Below are 17741 nucleotides of genomic sequence, written 5' to 3'. Positions count from 1 at the left end.
TTTGTAATTTTTCTACAGGGTGGCCCCTATAGGGTGGCTTCGTTTGTAGCTGATCTTTCTACAGGGTGAGTTGTTTCTATCTGATAGCACTAGGGTGATTTACTTGTAGCTGAACTCTTTACAGGATGACTGGTTTGTAGCTGAGGCCACTCCAAGAAAATTCCTTGTTTCCCATTCACATGATGGACCTGAAAAATGCATGCAGGCGGGCGGTTCATTATCCATTATTCATTATAGATATTTCCACTTCTTTTCAAAATTCATAAATAACCTACAGATAAGAATAATTTTTAAACTAAGAACTTGAACAGTGAAAAGCTAGGGCTTTCTGAATGCTAAACTAGATACTGCTATGCAATCACAGGATAAACAATGAATAAAATGTTCAGTTGACAGCACATGACCATGCAGGAAGAGAATCTGCATGTTGGCGGGAAATGGGAAACAATGAATTATCTTGGAGTGGCCTGACCTCTCTACAGGGTGTAGACTTGTTTCTAGCTGAGCTCTCTACGAGGTGACTTAATTGCTTGTAGCTGAACTCTGTACAAAGTGGTTTGTTTGTGACTGAATTCTCTACAGGGTGAATTGGTTTCAGGCTGATCTCCCTACAGGGTGACTTGTAATAAACTGAATCACTAGAGCAATTTATTTGTAGTTGCATGGTGACTGTTCTATTAGAGTATCTCGGCAGCTGAATGCTCTATTAGGGTGACTGTTCTATTAGAGTATCTCGATCTCGCATTTGCTACAGTTAGTTCGCTCTCGAAGTGGTTTGTAATCCGATTCTTCTGTATTACTGCAAGGACTTTCTATGATGATTATTCCAGCTACAGACCTATCTTCAGTCCATTGCTCTAAACGGTTTGCTGGTAGGCGTTAAAACTAATGGGAATTGGTAAAACCGGGAGGGGAGCGGGAGCGGGAGCGGGAGATTGCTTGGTAAAATCAGGAACCGGGAATCGGGAGATCACGTGCGACTTCTCCTAAATATCTCACTTGTAATCACGTGCAAACTAAATCTCTCACTTGCTACGAACGGCAGGCGTGATTTTGCAAGTATAGAGTGGCACGTAGCTATAGTGCGGCCGCGCATGCACAATGGAGGAAGATGTGCTATGTGTTCCTGCAGTAGAAGACGCTGTCAATAACTTGACATCTGCGGAGGCGCATAATTACTTCTCGAAAGCTATCAGTGGAAAGTTACAGATTAGTGTAGATCCTCCTGTTCAGCCAAAAGGCGGCAGCTTGTATATCTACAACCTCGGGCCTGATTCGGACAAATGGGAACAAGAGAAGAAAAAGCTAAGGTTAGGTCTAGATATTAAAGAGTATAGTTACAATATAGCTAGCTAGCTTGTCTCAGTTTAACAAAACAAGTTTACATAACTATATTTCTAGAGTCATACAGTAATTAAATAAATTGTACATTGCAATTATTATAGGTGCGATCAATACAGATGGGTACATGTAGGATCTTACAGTGTCAAACATGGAGGATGTGAATTCAAGAAAAAAAGTAGTACCATTGATCTTGATTCTGTGGATAAAAAGGGTGATAACCGATTCAGAAGATTTGAGTTCTGGGGTATCGGGCAACATTTTATGCTACACTACGTTGGGGATGACACCTTATATCAAGGATATAGCCATCGGAACAGTAAGAATAATTCCAAGTCTTTTGTGAGATCAGCACCACATTTGAAGGATAAGGTGAGCAAAAAAAGTCTTGTGAATCAACTCACATTTATAAGCTATAGTAGTTTGCATTGTAAAGACCGTCTGAGTGTAATGTGCATAGTATAATTGATAAGGTATATAGCTATATTGCTTTTGTTTGTGTTTACATTATAGCATGTGCATGTGCATTGTGTATATGTTGTGTATAGCTCAGATGCACTGTACCTCAAGAGCAAAACTGCTAATTTTGCTCTGCTCTTGAGGCGCTTCATTTTGCTCTTTATCATATTACACTACTACACTCGTATCTTTTAAAAGTAATTGCTCAAAGCAACACTATGCCTTTTAGTTAAGCTTGGCTAAAATCTCTCTGAATTTAAAATAAACATGTATATGTTACCAAACCTATAAAGGAGGCAACATGGACATATAAAATTTGCCTACCTTTTATGACACATAAATTTTCTGCAAGAAGGTTATGTCATGAAATTCCAGTACTTTTACAAATTTGATTGGCCTATGTTATAGAATGCAAATGTTATTTGAGTGGTGAGATTTGATTTAAAGACAAAACGTGTGTATGATCATATGCAATATGCTTTTTAGATATTACAGAAAGATTCAATGAAGCCACATCGAACTGTTTATCAAGAATTAGTCAATGAAAGCAGCGGTGGACCTCGACATGCAGTGCTCACACCTAGAGATCAAAATCAAGTTAGAAATTTTCGTAAGGAAGTGGATAGACATACCAGACTATCCCATGACGCAATGTTTGACACGTACCACTTGTGTCATCAACTAAAGTTTAACAATCGAAAAGGTGAACCCCTTGATTTCATACGAAAATTCTTCGTGCACCCTAATGTAATTGTCCAAATGATTGGACAGCCAATAATCGAAGAGCTAGAAACTGCTTTGAAATTATCCACAGAACCTGTGACGCTTCATTATGACACTGTGTTTAATATGGGTGATTTCTACTTGTCGACCCTTATCTTCAAACACACAATGTTTAAAAACTCTCCTGTTCTGCCATTCGGATTTCTAGTCCATACCAGACGCTACCAAGTAGACCATATGCAGTTCATGGAAGCAATTCGTCAGTTGTCTCCAATTTTAGCTTCAAAAAGGATAATAATTGTATCAGACAGAGAATTCAATTTCTCATCAGTGTTCCCACTAGCCCAACAAGTTTATTGCTGGAACCACCTAGAACAAGATCTTCACTATTACCTCAAACAAAAAGCCAATTGTAATGCTGGTGAAATAAGCTACTTTGCTAATGTACTGAAGTAATTGATGCAACAAACCACAGAAACAGAATTTGATAATTGTTGGGATGAATTTAAAATAGTATGTCCTTTTCAATCCAAAGCATTAGTTCGTAACTATTTTGAGAAAAATCTGCTGCCCATTTTCAAAGAGACTTCGTCAATATGGGTACTAAAATCTGCTGGTGTAGTGAACCCACACAATGGAATTACCAATAATGCATCAGAATCCATGAATGCTGTGCTGCACAGACTTCAGAACTGGAAGCAAGTGCCACTTGATATTATTTGTTACTCATTATTTCAAATGTGCTGTTATTATCACCGGGAAATTGTGCGAGGTTCACATCAATGTGGTTCGTGGCAACTGAAAGACGAGTTTTTGTTTTGTCAACGAGATCCCTCGTTGATGCCTATTTTACCGAAAGTGGTTAACCCAGATGAGATTGTAGCTAGAGCTAAGGGTGACATTTATTGTCAATTGAATAATGGCAATGAAACCAGTTCTACAGAGACCGGATATGAGAATAGAAATGCTGCTGATGTGACAACTAACAGACCACCAAATAGCCAACTTGGACTAGCTTATCAAGCTATACAGAATAAGCAAGTTTCATTAGTAAATTCTGGCTGTTGGATGGTTATGGGCACAGATGGTACTACACCATATGCAGTCAGACTTTATCCAAAAGAGAGTTGCTCTTGTCCAGCTTCAGGTGTCTGCTATCATATTCTTGCTTGCAAAATAATGATTGGGCAGAATGTTGATGCTTTCTCAAACCCAAACATGACCTTGCTACAGCAAAAAATCAGAAGAAAAAACAAAGAGCGACCATCTGGAAGGAAACCACCCAGAGTAAAGGACTGTTGTCCAACAGAGGAAATAAAACAAGGTAAAGCTATAGAAGCATATTAATTTAATTTAATAATGTAGCAATTGGAACTTTAATGTGCTTATTTGCTATGAATTCAATTTTTAAGTATCTGTGATTTTACAGAAGAACCAGAAGACTTAGAAGAAAAAGCTGTTGAAGGAGTTGCTGATGACCAAGATTTTGTTAGCATCAAGGAAGAACGTACGTATACAGTTGATACTATTTTATGTTGCTATATTTAGTGACTTTTCTATTTATAGGCACAGAAAACAAATCTCATTCTCGTTCCCAGAAACGGAAGCATCCTAACAGTAAGTGTACTTGTTTATGTGCACAAAACAGTACTTAACAACTACACATGTTATTTATTAATGTTTATACATGCAGGCCAGCTGGATACAGACAATAGTTGTTGCAATGGAGAACAGATGTCATGTGCTCCTAAAAAGAAATTGAAGGGTGAGACATGCTAAAAATTTTGTAGCACTTTTACGTTAAATTTTGTACATGCAAATTTTATTAGGTGCCACAACCCTTGTACATCAGACAGATTCAAGTCCACCTCAAGAGGCCTGTGTACCAAATCATCCACTAACTCAGTTTCTGCTAGAATTAAAGGAAAAGGCCAGCAGTAGTGCTAAAATAAGGAGATGTGAAAGAAGAGTCAAGTTTTTAAATGAAGAATTTTGTTGGGACCGATTCTTATCTGAGTTAAATGTTGTCTGTCAAGATATTCTCCTGTACAATTATGTTTTGCAACCAAGCATTGATAAGGTAGGTAATTATATCTTCATTCATATAATATGTAGCCTCTGTTAAAATTTATCATTCCTTTAGGAAGTTACTGATCTTGACATTGGAAAGATTGCAGTACTTCAGACGAAAAGGAGTAATCAAATAGCCTTTTTGAGATGTTTAAACGATAAGGAAGATAAAACACCAAGAGTAGAGGTATTATATAACAATATCCATGCATAGATAGCGTTTACTGCAATATATTTTTGTAGGTTGTATCAAGTTACAGTGACCCTGATTATGCAGAACTAAACTATCATGCAGGAACTGCCAATCGTTCAAACATTGGAGTTGTGAATACCATTCATGTTGGAGTGCAAAGCAGTAAACAGAATGCAAAAGCCGAGATTATAACTGCAGTTTTGCTCCTGCACATTTGCAAACAACCGGATACGGATTTGGGAAAACTGCGCATTGATTTGGTTAAAGGTTTGCCACAGTTATTTTCAGTATTGCAACAAGATGATACTGGAACAGTCAATGGCATTTCACAAATTAAAAAGGACTATCGTGGGAAAGCAGAAGAGATGGTTCAGCTGTTTTGCTACTGCCAAACACCATGGGTTGATGGATCAACATCTGCCGCGCTATATGGCAATTCACAGCGAGACTTCAACATGTACAACTGTTCAAAGTGTGACAACTGGTTCCATAAGTATTGTTTGAATGCATGTGACATTACCATACCCAAACGGAATGCCGATTTTTTTTGCAGTGCATGTACTGTACCAGAATCTCTTCCATGGATGCACAATGAATACACCAACACTTGCACTTCTGATAACTTCCTGACAATATTGTCACTCCACTGCAAACAGTACAAATCTTTCTTGGATACCTTTGGTGACAGTGAAGCTGAGAACTCTCTCAAAGCAGCAATTGTATTGATGAATAAAGGAAAGCTGGATGAAGGAAAAACACTATTTTTGCATTTGCTTCAATCAAGATTAAATCTTACAATTTCTCAGGAGAATAATTTGAAATATGATTGTTTTGGTGGTGAGAATAATAGGTGTCTTTGCTTGTTCACACATATCTGGAAACTGGTAATTAAACTTAAATGTACCTCTGAGCATTGCCCTAATCATAACACGGAGGTAACGAAATACCCTTCTATGTTTTCCTTCAGCTCTGGATTAAATAACTTTAATGAAATTTTTCCTATAGCTGGAGATATGGTTGGTTACTGTGGTGCAGAATTTCATTGCCAACCACCAAATGAATCTCTCCATGCAGTTACTGACCGATTAAATTTAACTGGCAGAAACAGAGAAACATTTTATGAGTGCCGTGGTGTACCACAGGTAATGGCATCGTCATTTCTTAATCGAGTGCCTTAGATGATCCCGATTGATATCCAGTCCTTGACTGGTAGATCAATATTGACAATTCCAAAAGTTTAAACTATATATGGTCATGGATATCAACTAGCTGGCTGCAGTGTTTGTAGTGACAATCATTTTACTGCAGTTTGCTTCTGGTATGGTCAAACATTATATGTGACCGGATCTTGGAAAACCTACCTTTTGGGCACAAGCAAATTTTTTGGGAAAACTCAAATGAAAATTTCAACACTTTTAAAAATTCAATTTTTTGTACATTTGGATAAAGCAACTATTAAACCTTCTTGCTGTGAAGTTTCACACCTATAACGTCTTTTTCCTAGGAGATATGGATGATTATATCAGACCATGTAGTAATTTCATATGCGTGGGATAACAATTAACTTACAAATTGGGTGATTTGTTCAGCTGCTGTAATGGCTAAAACCTAGGCTTAGACAATGACACATGGTAGTTAATTGCAGAAAAGTACCAATACTACTTCATTAATCTATTGGAAATGTATTTTAAAGTAGTTTAGATGGTAACAATGGAATTATTGGTACACAAAGTGATTTGTCACCATTTGTCACCCTTAATCACTCACAGAATTCAATACATTACCGTAAAAGTTAGTTTGTAATGTACAGGACAGAAAATTGGCCATATCTCAGCTAGATATTAAGCTGAAATTTTAGCATAAGATAGATGAGCACCCAGAACCTCATTTAAGGTATAAAACAGAAAATTGACCAATGTGCCAAAAAGATAGGTTTTCCAAGATCAGGTCACATATTATGATGGCATGAGAAGCCACAGGATTCAACCTTTTAAACTTAATGATTTCCAGAACAAAACTGGGTCATATGCATATTACTTTAGGCAGCTTTGATTTTACATACTGTATGTTGTAGCTAATTAACACTTTATGATTTATTAATGTGTTTTGTATACTCAGAGAATAATTATGCTTGGTGTACTGTACTTCAGTCTATCCATTGAAAGTCTGCTGGCAATGATGGGAAGTCTAATCACGTTTAGTTGAATGGATTTTAGATTGGTAGGGTGCATGAACTTTAGTATAGACTGGGGCAGAACCATGTAGCTAGGACTGGAGGCCTGTTACTCTTCATTCATTATTGTAAGACAATCCAATATGCCAAATAACTGCTGCATGTATTCACTGAAATTACCTTTCAGAAATTTTATGTCCACTAAAATAGCCACTTTGTGAATTACTGTGCTAAAAACCCACACAATACAATTTTATACATTCACTGCTAATAACTATAAAGCTCTATTGAAAGCCTTTAATATACGGCCATCATGCAAACTTTATCTAGCTATAGCTATTTTTCCCCTCAAGCTCATAATTTACTAGTTTATATTAGTTTCTTCGTCACAGCACTGCAGGCGCTCTAGCTACGTATGTGTGTTACTTGTGACAGCAAAGATTGACACGTGATCTCCCGATTCCCGATTTTACCAAGCAATCTCCCGCTCCCGCTCCCGCTCCCCTCCCGGTTTTACCAATACCGAAACTAATAGTATTTTTATTCCGGCATAAAATCGATCGAGTAATTCATGACAGAGGTTGGGTTTTGTGTCATATCTCAAAGGCCTTTATCTGGATTCCTTTCAAATCACAAAAAGGCACTCCTACGATAGTTACTCCATCTTAAGTGTTAATAACACTTTCCAGCTCATTCCTTCGAGAGGTTTACCCTGTGGGTGTGACAGAAGTTTGATCTTATTTTATGCGAATAATCGATCATAACTCCGTGAATGTTCATCGGATTCCTACCAAACTTGGTACTATACGCGTATACAATCCATCTATGGTACATTCTAAATCACACCCGGAGATGTTTATATAAAAATTAAGACCCACTATCGAATATTATCCAATTTTTCAGTTATGGCGGAGCTCGTGCTTAATCCGGGTATTCGTTTCTAGGTATTCTTGCCTATAGTATTTATGTTTGATATCATCAGACACCATGTGTCCATGTTACTACACGTGGACCCTAAACCTGGACTAGAAAGAAAGAAAGGCACGGGTAAGCAGGGCACGTGTGCATTCTAATTAGAGCCTCCAGTCATGTTGCATACTTGTATGTTACATAGTATTATTCTTGATTTTGCAAGTAATTTTGGTGTCTTGTTTCAAGCAGGTATTATCGAGAACAAAACACTTGAGAGAAAATGGTGGTTATATTCCTAAGCAAGTATGTATTGTGTAATATTCTCACAGTGTGTGCACGTCTTTGTCTATGTATAGAGCAGTTTCAATACCATGGTAACCAAAAATTATGCAATGGACCACACCCAAATTGCCATGTTTTTGTACCAGACTGCTTGATGTTGCAAGTTGAATTCCTCACTAAATTCATGCCAAGACTTATTAATATGTGAGTAAAATAGATGCCAGTGATATTAGGCATTAAAAGATACGTACTGCCTCCCAACAGGGCAGTTTTGTAGGAAAGAGAAATGTGTAAAAATGGATTTGGCCAAACTGCGACCTATTCACCGCCCAAAGGTGGTTAAAACTAGGGGAAACTTGAAGTATAGGTCTATCCAATACCACAGCAGTGTACAGCCACATCCAGCTATCGCTGGATTAGCCAGAGTTGAGACCATTGATGGCGTACTACCAAACTGTGATAAAACGCCAGCAAAAGAAGTCTCTTAGTGGTGAATTTTGCTAGAGTTAAGTTTTATTGTCGAAATCAACCATCAGTTAAAGTTTAGCGGTCTTATTTTGCTGTCTGCTTTTTCACACGAAGTGGGAATCCCAGCACATGAGCGATTCTGGCTAACTTGGGGATGGCTGGATGTGGCTGTACGATGTAGTGGTGCTGGATAAAGACCTATACTGCAAGTTTCCCCTAGTTTTAACCACCTTTGGGTGGTGAATATGTCGCAATTTGGCCAGATCCATCTTTACATATTTCTCTTTCCTACGAAACTGCCCTGTTGGGAGGCAGTGCGGATCTTTTAATGCCTAATAACTCGCCTACATACTTTATTCTATCACTGGCATCTATTTTACGTATGTATTAATAAGTCTTAGCATGGATTTAGCGAGGAATTCAACTTGCAACATGAAACAGTCTGGTACAAAAATATGGCGATTTGGGTGTGGTCCATTGCGTAATTTTTGGTTACCATGGTTTTGAAACTGCTCTATTAATATTGTAATAATGGGAACAAGTTGATGTTATGCAACTTCTAAAAAAACAGGCGCCCATGCAGTTAATACTATCCCATTCTAGCTAAATAGGCAATTAATCGACCATCTATATGATTTCATGCTATTGCTGTTATCAATTCAGTTAGATAATTAGATTTTGTAAATACTGTAATTTAGTGTGTTTCGTTATTCAGTAATTACATTGCTATGCACTGCTAGGGAAGCGTACACATAACAAACCACTTTAAACTGCAAATTATGCACAGAATTATCTTTTCAACTGTTTTATAGTGTGTCTTATCGTGTTTTCTCACGCGGATTATTTGGAGAAAGCCTCGAAGCTGCCATTCATTTTCGTTTGCATAAGTACGAGAAATGCCCTCCTTTCACCTCAAAGGACACACTATCTCTAGTAGAGGCCTTCAACGTTGTTTTAAAGTTGTTAAACGTCTATAAGACCAAAAGGGAAGACCGCTAAAGAAGTATATGAAGAGTCACCATACCTATAATTCAGACCGCCGAGAAGAAACCACCTCAGAGCAAAGTTTATGTGTGTGGAAGTTTAATACAGACTTAATTTAGCTTACAGTACACCACATTTCAGTAACTCAACTAGCCTACAAAATTTTTACATTTCACCAGTGGCATAGTAAATAAAGATACTGGTCTGAATTGAATGCACAGGAATAGGTTAGCTTGACAAATAGTATGGCTTTATTGGCTTGCAACACTTGTGAAATGCTGTGTTCTTTATTAGGTGAGGTTAGTAAGTTGACTTATTACTGTATGTTTGTTATGGTACAGAATTTTTGTAAGTGAACACGTGTGAGCGCATATGTAAAAACATCATGTACATGTTGTATTGAAGTACATGCACATGTTAATAGCAGGCTATGATTCTTATGATTGAACTTAATGTTGGATATCACTCCATGTACTATGCTTCTTCTATAAAGAGGGAACACATGGGGTAGCAATATGTTTCATACACATACTATGTATAGCTTCTACACTGTTGATATTCATGCAAGTCACATGTGACACGTGACATACATACTACACATGCACACAAGGGGAACAGTGTTCCTCTTCACCATTGAATGTTTAGTAGCTCCGACCTACTGCTTATCTGTTGTGACTTGTAAACCATATTATCTGTTGTCGTTTACACAATGACCACAAAGCCAGTCTGAAGTGCAAAAATCAGCTGAAGTTTCAACACATGTAAAGTTCTACAACTTAAATTGTCTATTCCGCCATTAGTTGGGGGTAGGACAAGTCCACGTCAACTGATAGACATTGCATAATGCCCTTACAGTGATGCTCGAAATACAAGTAAGCCAATGGTTGCTGTACAAATTATTCATGAAGAGGTTCAATAGATATTTAAGTTCTACCAAGAGTCTCTTATTATGGACTCTTGGTTCTACTGTGTACGTTATAACAGTGTGAATTTCATGAAGAAAGTTTTGAAGAAATCAGCATTCTAAAATAATGACACTTGGCATGCAGTCACTAAGTAGCCACCAACAGTCCCTGTAGTCATCAAACAATCACCAACAGTCGTCCTTGCTGGATATATCCGGAGAGGTAAAAGAATCCTTTTCTTTAGAATATATTTAAGGATCTTATGTAGTTCACATGGGCTTGGTTACGACAGTGACTTAAACAAATATTAATACTTCTCTCATAACTTTTAGTAAACAAAATTGTGACACTAACAATCACAATGATGCTTCACATACTGTTTACAGTATGTGGTTTGTTGAATTGGACAAATCATTACACACACTGCTACATACCATATAGTGGGAATTTTTCAAGGGATGAAACTTTTGCGAAACTCTGCAAAATATGATTTTCACGTTTTTAAATTCACGAAAGTCTAGAAAGCGGGTAATAGCTATGTGTATAAACTGAAACATTTCACGATTATATTTTCACGAAGCTATCATCACTCCCGAAATTCGCGAAAGTTTCGTCCCTCGAAAATTTCCTGCTATACGGTATTTTTATCTCATGTATTAATCTCTTTCACTTGTACTAAAACTGACACACCAGAAACTTCCTTTGCACAAATCACATTTTACTGTAACAAAATAATTACAGCACAGTTTGCAGTGTAGACCCTTTTCACCTGAAATTGGTCACACACTGATGCACTCCATGTTAAGGATATTCTGAAAGACAGTTTTAAAACCAGTGCTCTAATTGTTGATATGAAATACATAGTATATTGTGTGCACTCTCTTTCCTCTGTACAGTCATTTCTGATGAGGAGACATTTCTTCAATGATGAGGAGACTGGATATTTCAAGACAGAGACACGATCTGTTAAGACTCCTCTGAATGCCATGGGTTAGTCATTGGTGTAATGAGGAGTTTGTTCCTGTGTTTAGTTGGGACCAAATAGTAACATATTTTCCCTCCCTACAATGGATACTGCCCTTCTCTCACTATTTATAAGAGACATACCATTCCAGACATGGGGCCAAGTACATTTAACAATACTTAAGTAAAGTACAAGTACTTTTGAATTTTCCAAGTACTCCAGCAGCAATCAAGAGAGTACTTAAGTAAAGTACAAGTACATTTTGCTGTAGTAAAATATATGCTGTATTCAGTGTATTGTAGTATGTAAGTGTGCCTAGGGGGTTGGTTTTTGTCAACCATTCTCTCTCTTAAACTCTTAAAATTCACTGACTTGAATAGCAGCATTGTTTTTGTTTGCCAGAATGCTATGACATCATTAATCGTGGCAACATGGTACATAGCAAGGTTGGGGAAGGCAGTAGAAGAATCGCAAAAAGTTGTAAACTGCACCTTCACCCACTGTGTACAAACTATGTACAATGTTTGCAGTACTTACAAGTACTTAAAAGTACTTTAAGTACTCAAGTACATACAAGTACTTAGCAAAGCACTTGAGTATAAGTACAAGTACATTGGGGAAATTAAGAAAGTATTTAAGTAAAGTACAAGTACTTTCAAATCTTACAGATTCAGTCGCATAATAGCTATTTGTCAGTTGGAAGAATGCCCAAAACTTGTGTTTGTGTTATAGAGCTGAAATATATTAAAGGTATTTCGATGTATATACATGTATCAATACATCACCTATATGAACTCTTGTATTATGCTGAAGCCATATTCAACTGTATTTCACAATGTTTTAGTTTAGAGATGGGCCGTCAGTTTTCCAAAATTGCTGAAGTAGTTTGGTGGCCACAAAGCCAAGCTTCGCGTTAACACTGCATGGATCAGTAATACTGGGGACCAAATCAGGGCTCCCGGTAATGTTTTTGAGTGTACTGTCAAACTGCCAGTACAACACAGATTTGTCCTGTCAAAACATAAAAAATGTACTGGTATCCAGTGTTAAGCTTTCAATACTAAAGATGTAGTCATTCCAAAAGTAATGTGTAACTATGTCATAAATTAATGTAACACACTGTTTCTAGTCCAGTACAACAGTCTTTTAGCTATTAAATGAAACTTCATGCATCCCACAAGTCAAAGGTAACACTGGATAACATGGTTTTAAATACATTTTGCACATTCATATATAGCTGACAAGTACAAGTAGGCTGGTGTTCAAACATCACTTGTGGTAAAGCTTGTGGCCACAAACCATAAACAGACAGCTTAAGTGCCTTTGTAAGGCTGCTCTCCAGCATTGTGTGTGAATTATCCAGTCACAATGTCTGGACAACAATAAAATTAACCAGTCATTGCACAATATTGACTGGAAATTGGCTGATTGTCGAACATTATTTAGTCCCTGCAAGTGAACAAGAATAATCTTATTGTCATGTTAGCTGTCCTATTGTCATGTGACTTGCTATGATGATTTTATTAGCTGAGTACATCATGTGATGTGTAAACTTACAATCGAGCTTTTTAAATCTGAGCAAGTCATACTGTACTAACACCTTTGATCATCACCATCTCATGATAATACTAAGGGGTAGACAATACCAAAGTGTATATTGAGGGGGTCAAGACATAAACACTTGAATTTGCCACCATTAAAATCGTGGTAGTTCTTTTGTGCTCAGACTGTGAAAGCTCAGTCACTGATATCAAGAGTTCATAATATAAAAAGAGAGAACTCTTGCTGATATGGGATCAAACTTTGTGACGTTAATAAAAAGGTGGCATTCTACTAATATAGGTTGTTTAGTCTATTTCAAGGGTCTTAATTGATACAGTTCTAGAGGTGACCGGTGATAAGGAGGTAGTTTTTTTTTTTTGATGTGACAGCTGCTAAGTGAAGTTTTTCTACATGTATAGTTTCTTTTAAATTGTTTATTAATCAGTTGCTCTATTTGTGTCAGTTGTCCAGCCATAATAGTGAAGTATCTGAAGCTTATATTAGTGTGTCATTGTGTGGGGAAGTGTGTTCCTGTGTGGGATAGTTAAACCTAGGAATCATCACCACTAAAACATCAAAGGGATATTATGTTATAATCCACCATCAACACTCAGTAATATAACCTCAGGATGTTTGTGTGGTGTGTGGTTGTTGAGTTCACTTTAGGAAGGTGAGTGGGTTCAAGTTAACAGCTTTACTTGGAGTTTCAAGTTTGAAGATTGCCTCGGCGTTGTATGATTTTCTTAATATGCCCTGATAGTATTATGGTTGCCATGGTGAATGGTCAGTGGTTGCCATGATGAATACTTTCACTTCTGGTTGTTTTGAGGTGGGCCCCAGATGAGAGATTGCTTTTAGTCTCACAATTTTTATTTAGATTCCTACAGTAGGAAGCTTCCTATGTACAATACATTTTACAGCGTATTGGAAGTTTTTGCATTCAAAAATAATTATTATATGCATACTGCTATGTTAGCTACAGGATGTGTGTGCATCATTGTTTGTTAACTGGCAACTCCACAAGTATACTGTTGCTTGCTCCACACATTAGTAGTAGAGACACAAATCTTTTGTGGTTCATGGTCGCCTACACAAATGGTACCACAAGCTTCCTCTGCATGTTGTAGAAGGCAATTTCATTGTGTATATACTCACTTTGCTGGCTAAGATTGTTGGCTACATAAATGAGTACTCTTTTTGCACACACACACACACACACACACTTGCATACATGAATGCATGCATGCATAGTCCTCTAAAAAATTGGCATATTTTTAAATTTGTCTCGCCGAATTTCGGCCTATAATTAGATAGTAATCACCACTAATTTTAGTTGATCGACCACTCGTCACAGTATAATTGGTATCGTTGATATTAAGGTTAGACAACTCTGACATTCTCGTCACTATCAGCATCCATCGCAAAAATAGCGAACGTGCCGAATTGTTTATTAGAGGAAATTATTTCACTGTTAGAATACGGGTGCCGAATAAATAGAGGGGCCAAATTTTTAGAGAACTTACGGTATTGATGGTCAGATAACTGAGTCACCTGCCTCCTTCTCAGGGACTACAGGTAGGAGTCAGTGCTGGCAAATTTGCTTGGGGACAGGACTGGAATCCTGCAGGAGGGTGTACCATGTCTCACGGCGAGTCACAAGTAGATGCACACATGTGCATGTGTAACATACTTAAACACTTGAAGCATTTTTCACCAAGCACTTCACAGAACTGCCTAACTTAGCAACCATCTCTTTAACAAAACACCTAGGTGTACTTCATGACTTCATCAATAAGACCATCACATTACCATCTCAAGTAAGTCCCTAAGCTCGATCAATAAACATGACATCAGGTTTTATTCTGTTTATAGTGTGACTCAGCACTACTTTGTGGGTGCTTGGGTTCACAGTTGTCTGTCAGTCTAGTCCATAGTTCCATTATGTACTCGTCATAAACATGAGTCATTGATCCCTTGAACCAGTAGTGTGTCCTATGTTCTATATTCGTAAGTCTCATCTCCACTCCACTGTTAATTCTATCTAGACACCATTCCACGCTCTCTAAGTTCCATTCCACAGTTTACAACATAGTCTCGCGTGGCACAGACCATATATTTTTAGGCACAGGGCCTTGTTGCTTTCAGTATAAGCGCCTGTGTCTAAAATATTCGGTCTGGCACATTTCCAGCACCAAGGTTGTTCTAAGAAAGCTGTACAAGTACAGGCGCAATGCGAGGCGTCACTCACCAACACTTCGCAGTAGTTTTATTTAGATACTACAGGTAAGACTAGTAGAAATGGTGTAGTAGAAGCCAACATTTACCTCGTATTCTGTAAGCATTATGCCTTCGTTGACAACCATAACAACCTTTGTTACCACCTCTACTCTCCCAAATTTGTGCACATGAACCCATTATACCTGAGGCGTTATTCCAACTTTTCTGGGATCTGTAAGAACAACTTTGGTGCCGGAAATGTGCCAAACCGATTTTTTTAGGCACAGGCACTTATACTGATATGAAAGCGATAAGTCCCTGCGCCTAAAAATATATACAGTCCGTGCCACACGAGACTATTTACAGCACACTTGGCCCTAGCTAGCACTCAAAGTTATCACTGAATACCACATTCTTATAGTTCATTATGTGGGTTACAAATTTGTTGTAGGAGTAGACTTTGTTTATTCATGTTGACCACTTGTTACACACACACACACTTGTTACTGTTGACTATAATAACCAACTGGTTGCCAGGGAAGACTATAAGCATGTAAAGGACAGGAACCACCAACAAATTATTGTGTGTGAAGGACTGTTGTGAGGTGTTATACTATATGAGGTAGACATGGTTGGGTATGGTTGCTAACAGCATGAGATAGAACCAAAATTAATAATGTTCAACCTCAACCACTAGTGATTTATTTTTTGTGCTTATAACAATGCTATAAGTGTTGTACTTTCCGGTCACCTTGCCTGAACCATTTATTTTACGGACGTAAACCTTTTCAGTTCTCAGCCTGTTTTTTTTTGTTTGTTTGTTTTTTTTGTCCACAGCTACAGTAGAATTGCTTTTGTTTGGTTCACACTTTAAAATGTCTCCCGTGTGTTTTACTTTTCATTCAGCACCCTTGCTTCTATACCTACTGAAAAGAGCACACTCCAACACAATGATCCTCTGTCATAAAGTACTGTACAGTATTGCACTAGTGTGTGCTTATCGTCCTAGCAAACGCATGACCAGTACTCCTTGTTAGAGCTGGGAAATATACTGGTATTGTTAGTAATCTGTGATACTTAAGTCATACTGGTTTTGATACCGCCTGTTTTTTTTTTTTTTTGTTTTTTTTTTGTAATACTGCCATACCATCTGGGCACTTTGGCCTGTATGTGTTATTTCTAATGGGAAGGTTCAACCCTTAAATGTACATGAAACTTTTGAGGAATGCATGTTTACACATTTCACACATCTATAGCAACATTAGGTATGGTAGCTCAACTCCTTTAGCCTAAAACTACATGTTGATCAAAAAGTCTATTCACTTGGCTACTTGGGAAAGGTTAAATAAACACTGTAACAGTGGAGACTTACTTGTTATGGAGTGAAGAACAACGGCGATTAGTGTTATCCATCAATTATACTTCTCGCCATGTGTTTAACGTTGATTGTGGGTTTAATCACGTGAGCTTTGTATTGCCTCATGCAAAATTTAACGGCAAAGGGAACAAACCTTATAGGAAGTTGATCGGAACAACTGCCATCAAGTTATGGACCATTCTATAAAGGTTTTGCATGTTTATTTAATGAAAAGTTGATTACACGGCAAGTTCTGGCATCTTGCTTTAGCACAAAGAAGAAAGCCCTAGGTATCATTGTAACGCTTATTACATTACGAATAGAATGAAGTAAATTGCGTAGCCATAGGAGATAGGGCTGAGCGATACTGCCATTTTAGTATCATGATCGATACTAAAGCCACTATTCACGATACTGAATAGTTCACGATACTTACAAATAAGTCAATCATAGCTGGTGCCACATAGTGTATTGCTCAGCATTCCTGCAGAAGTCCTTATATGTGATAGCAAACTAGCCACTATCATCCTTGTTTACAGTAACAGTTATTGCAACACATGCTTTGAGGTTGTTATGGTGTTCACACTCTCTGCAGGGGAAACCAGATGGGTGGACTTTATGATTCTTAGCCAACTACTGCATAACAAATGGATTTTTAATGACAGTAATGTACAAGCATGGTATCACGATAGTTAATAACAAAATATCGCGATATCAATGCTTTCAAAATATCACGATATATCGCTAAAACGGTAGTATCGCTCAGCCCTAATAGGAGGTATGCTTCGAAAGTTATAGCAGTTTGTTTACAGCCATTCGTATTTGCCTATATATAGGCATTATGCGTGTTTAAGGGTTAAGCATGTAATGTAATTCAGACTTTTTAACAACTCAGATTTTGATGTGGTTGACAGCTTGTAAACATGTAACTGAGTTCATTGGTTTCCATGTAGCCATTGTAAATTACGGCACTTCTTTTCCTGGAATCTCACAATTGAAATAACATGTGTAATACTGGTAGGATGAGTGTAGTGTGTTATTATAGTTTCCCTCCATAGACCCTAGTATGGCGATGACTGTGGTGAAGGGAACACCGACTAATGATTGATTAGGTGGGTCTTCTCTGGCTTCATTATCAGTAAGTTGTGTGT

The 17741-nt window shown here is 37.6% G+C and overlaps 3 protein-coding genes and 1 non-coding gene across 7 annotated transcripts in view; all 4 read left to right on the top strand.

The window, feature by feature from the left end:
- The first annotated feature begins 893 nt into the window (after positions 1-893).
- LOC136253856 (uncharacterized) lies at positions 894-2979 on the top strand. The gene is made up of 3 exons (XM_066046517.1): positions 894-1310; positions 1446-1713; positions 2287-2979. Exons 1-3 carry the CDS (start codon positions 1102-1104, stop codon positions 2977-2979), a joined length of 1170 nt encoding a protein of 389 aa, XP_065902589.1. The 5' UTR covers positions 894-1101.
- A 3-nt stretch (positions 2980-2982) lies between these two features.
- Positions 2983-17698, top strand: LOC136253855 (uncharacterized). Its single transcript, XM_066046515.1, has 10 exons — positions 2983-3847; positions 3953-4030; positions 4090-4140; positions 4217-4288; positions 4353-4603; positions 4667-4780; positions 4837-5928; positions 11407-11500; positions 14721-14833; positions 17636-17698. The coding sequence occupies exons 1-10, from the start codon at positions 2983-2985 to the stop codon at positions 17696-17698; spliced, it is 2793 nt and encodes a 930-aa protein (XP_065902587.1).
- Positions 7466-17741, top strand: part of LOC136252127 (uncharacterized) — a 31567-nt gene continuing 21291 nt past the window's right edge. The window contains exons 1-4 of one of the 4 annotated variants that reach the window (XM_066044508.1): positions 7466-8006; positions 8121-8174; positions 11407-11500; positions 17649-17728. The gene's annotated coding sequence lies outside the window, so the exon portion shown is untranslated. Of the gene's footprint in view, positions 8007-8117; positions 8175-11406; positions 11501-17648; positions 17729-17741 lie in introns of all 4 variants that reach the window. The other 3 variants (XM_066044509.1, XM_066044511.1, XM_066044510.1) reach the window with 3 other exon arrangements.
- On the top strand, positions 12981-13057 carry LOC136254903 (small nucleolar RNA SNORD36). The gene has a single exon (XR_010700836.1). It is a non-coding gene; the product is annotated as a small nucleolar RNA SNORD36 (small nucleolar RNA).

Source organism: Dysidea avara, chromosome 4 (assembly GCF_963678975.1).
Source record: "Dysidea avara chromosome 4, odDysAvar1.4, whole genome shotgun sequence".
NCBI lineage: Eukaryota > Metazoa > Porifera > Demospongiae > Dictyoceratida > Dysideidae > Dysidea > Dysidea avara.
The sequence above is the reverse complement of the archived record's forward strand: the minus strand, read 5'-3'. Positions and strand labels throughout refer to the sequence as shown.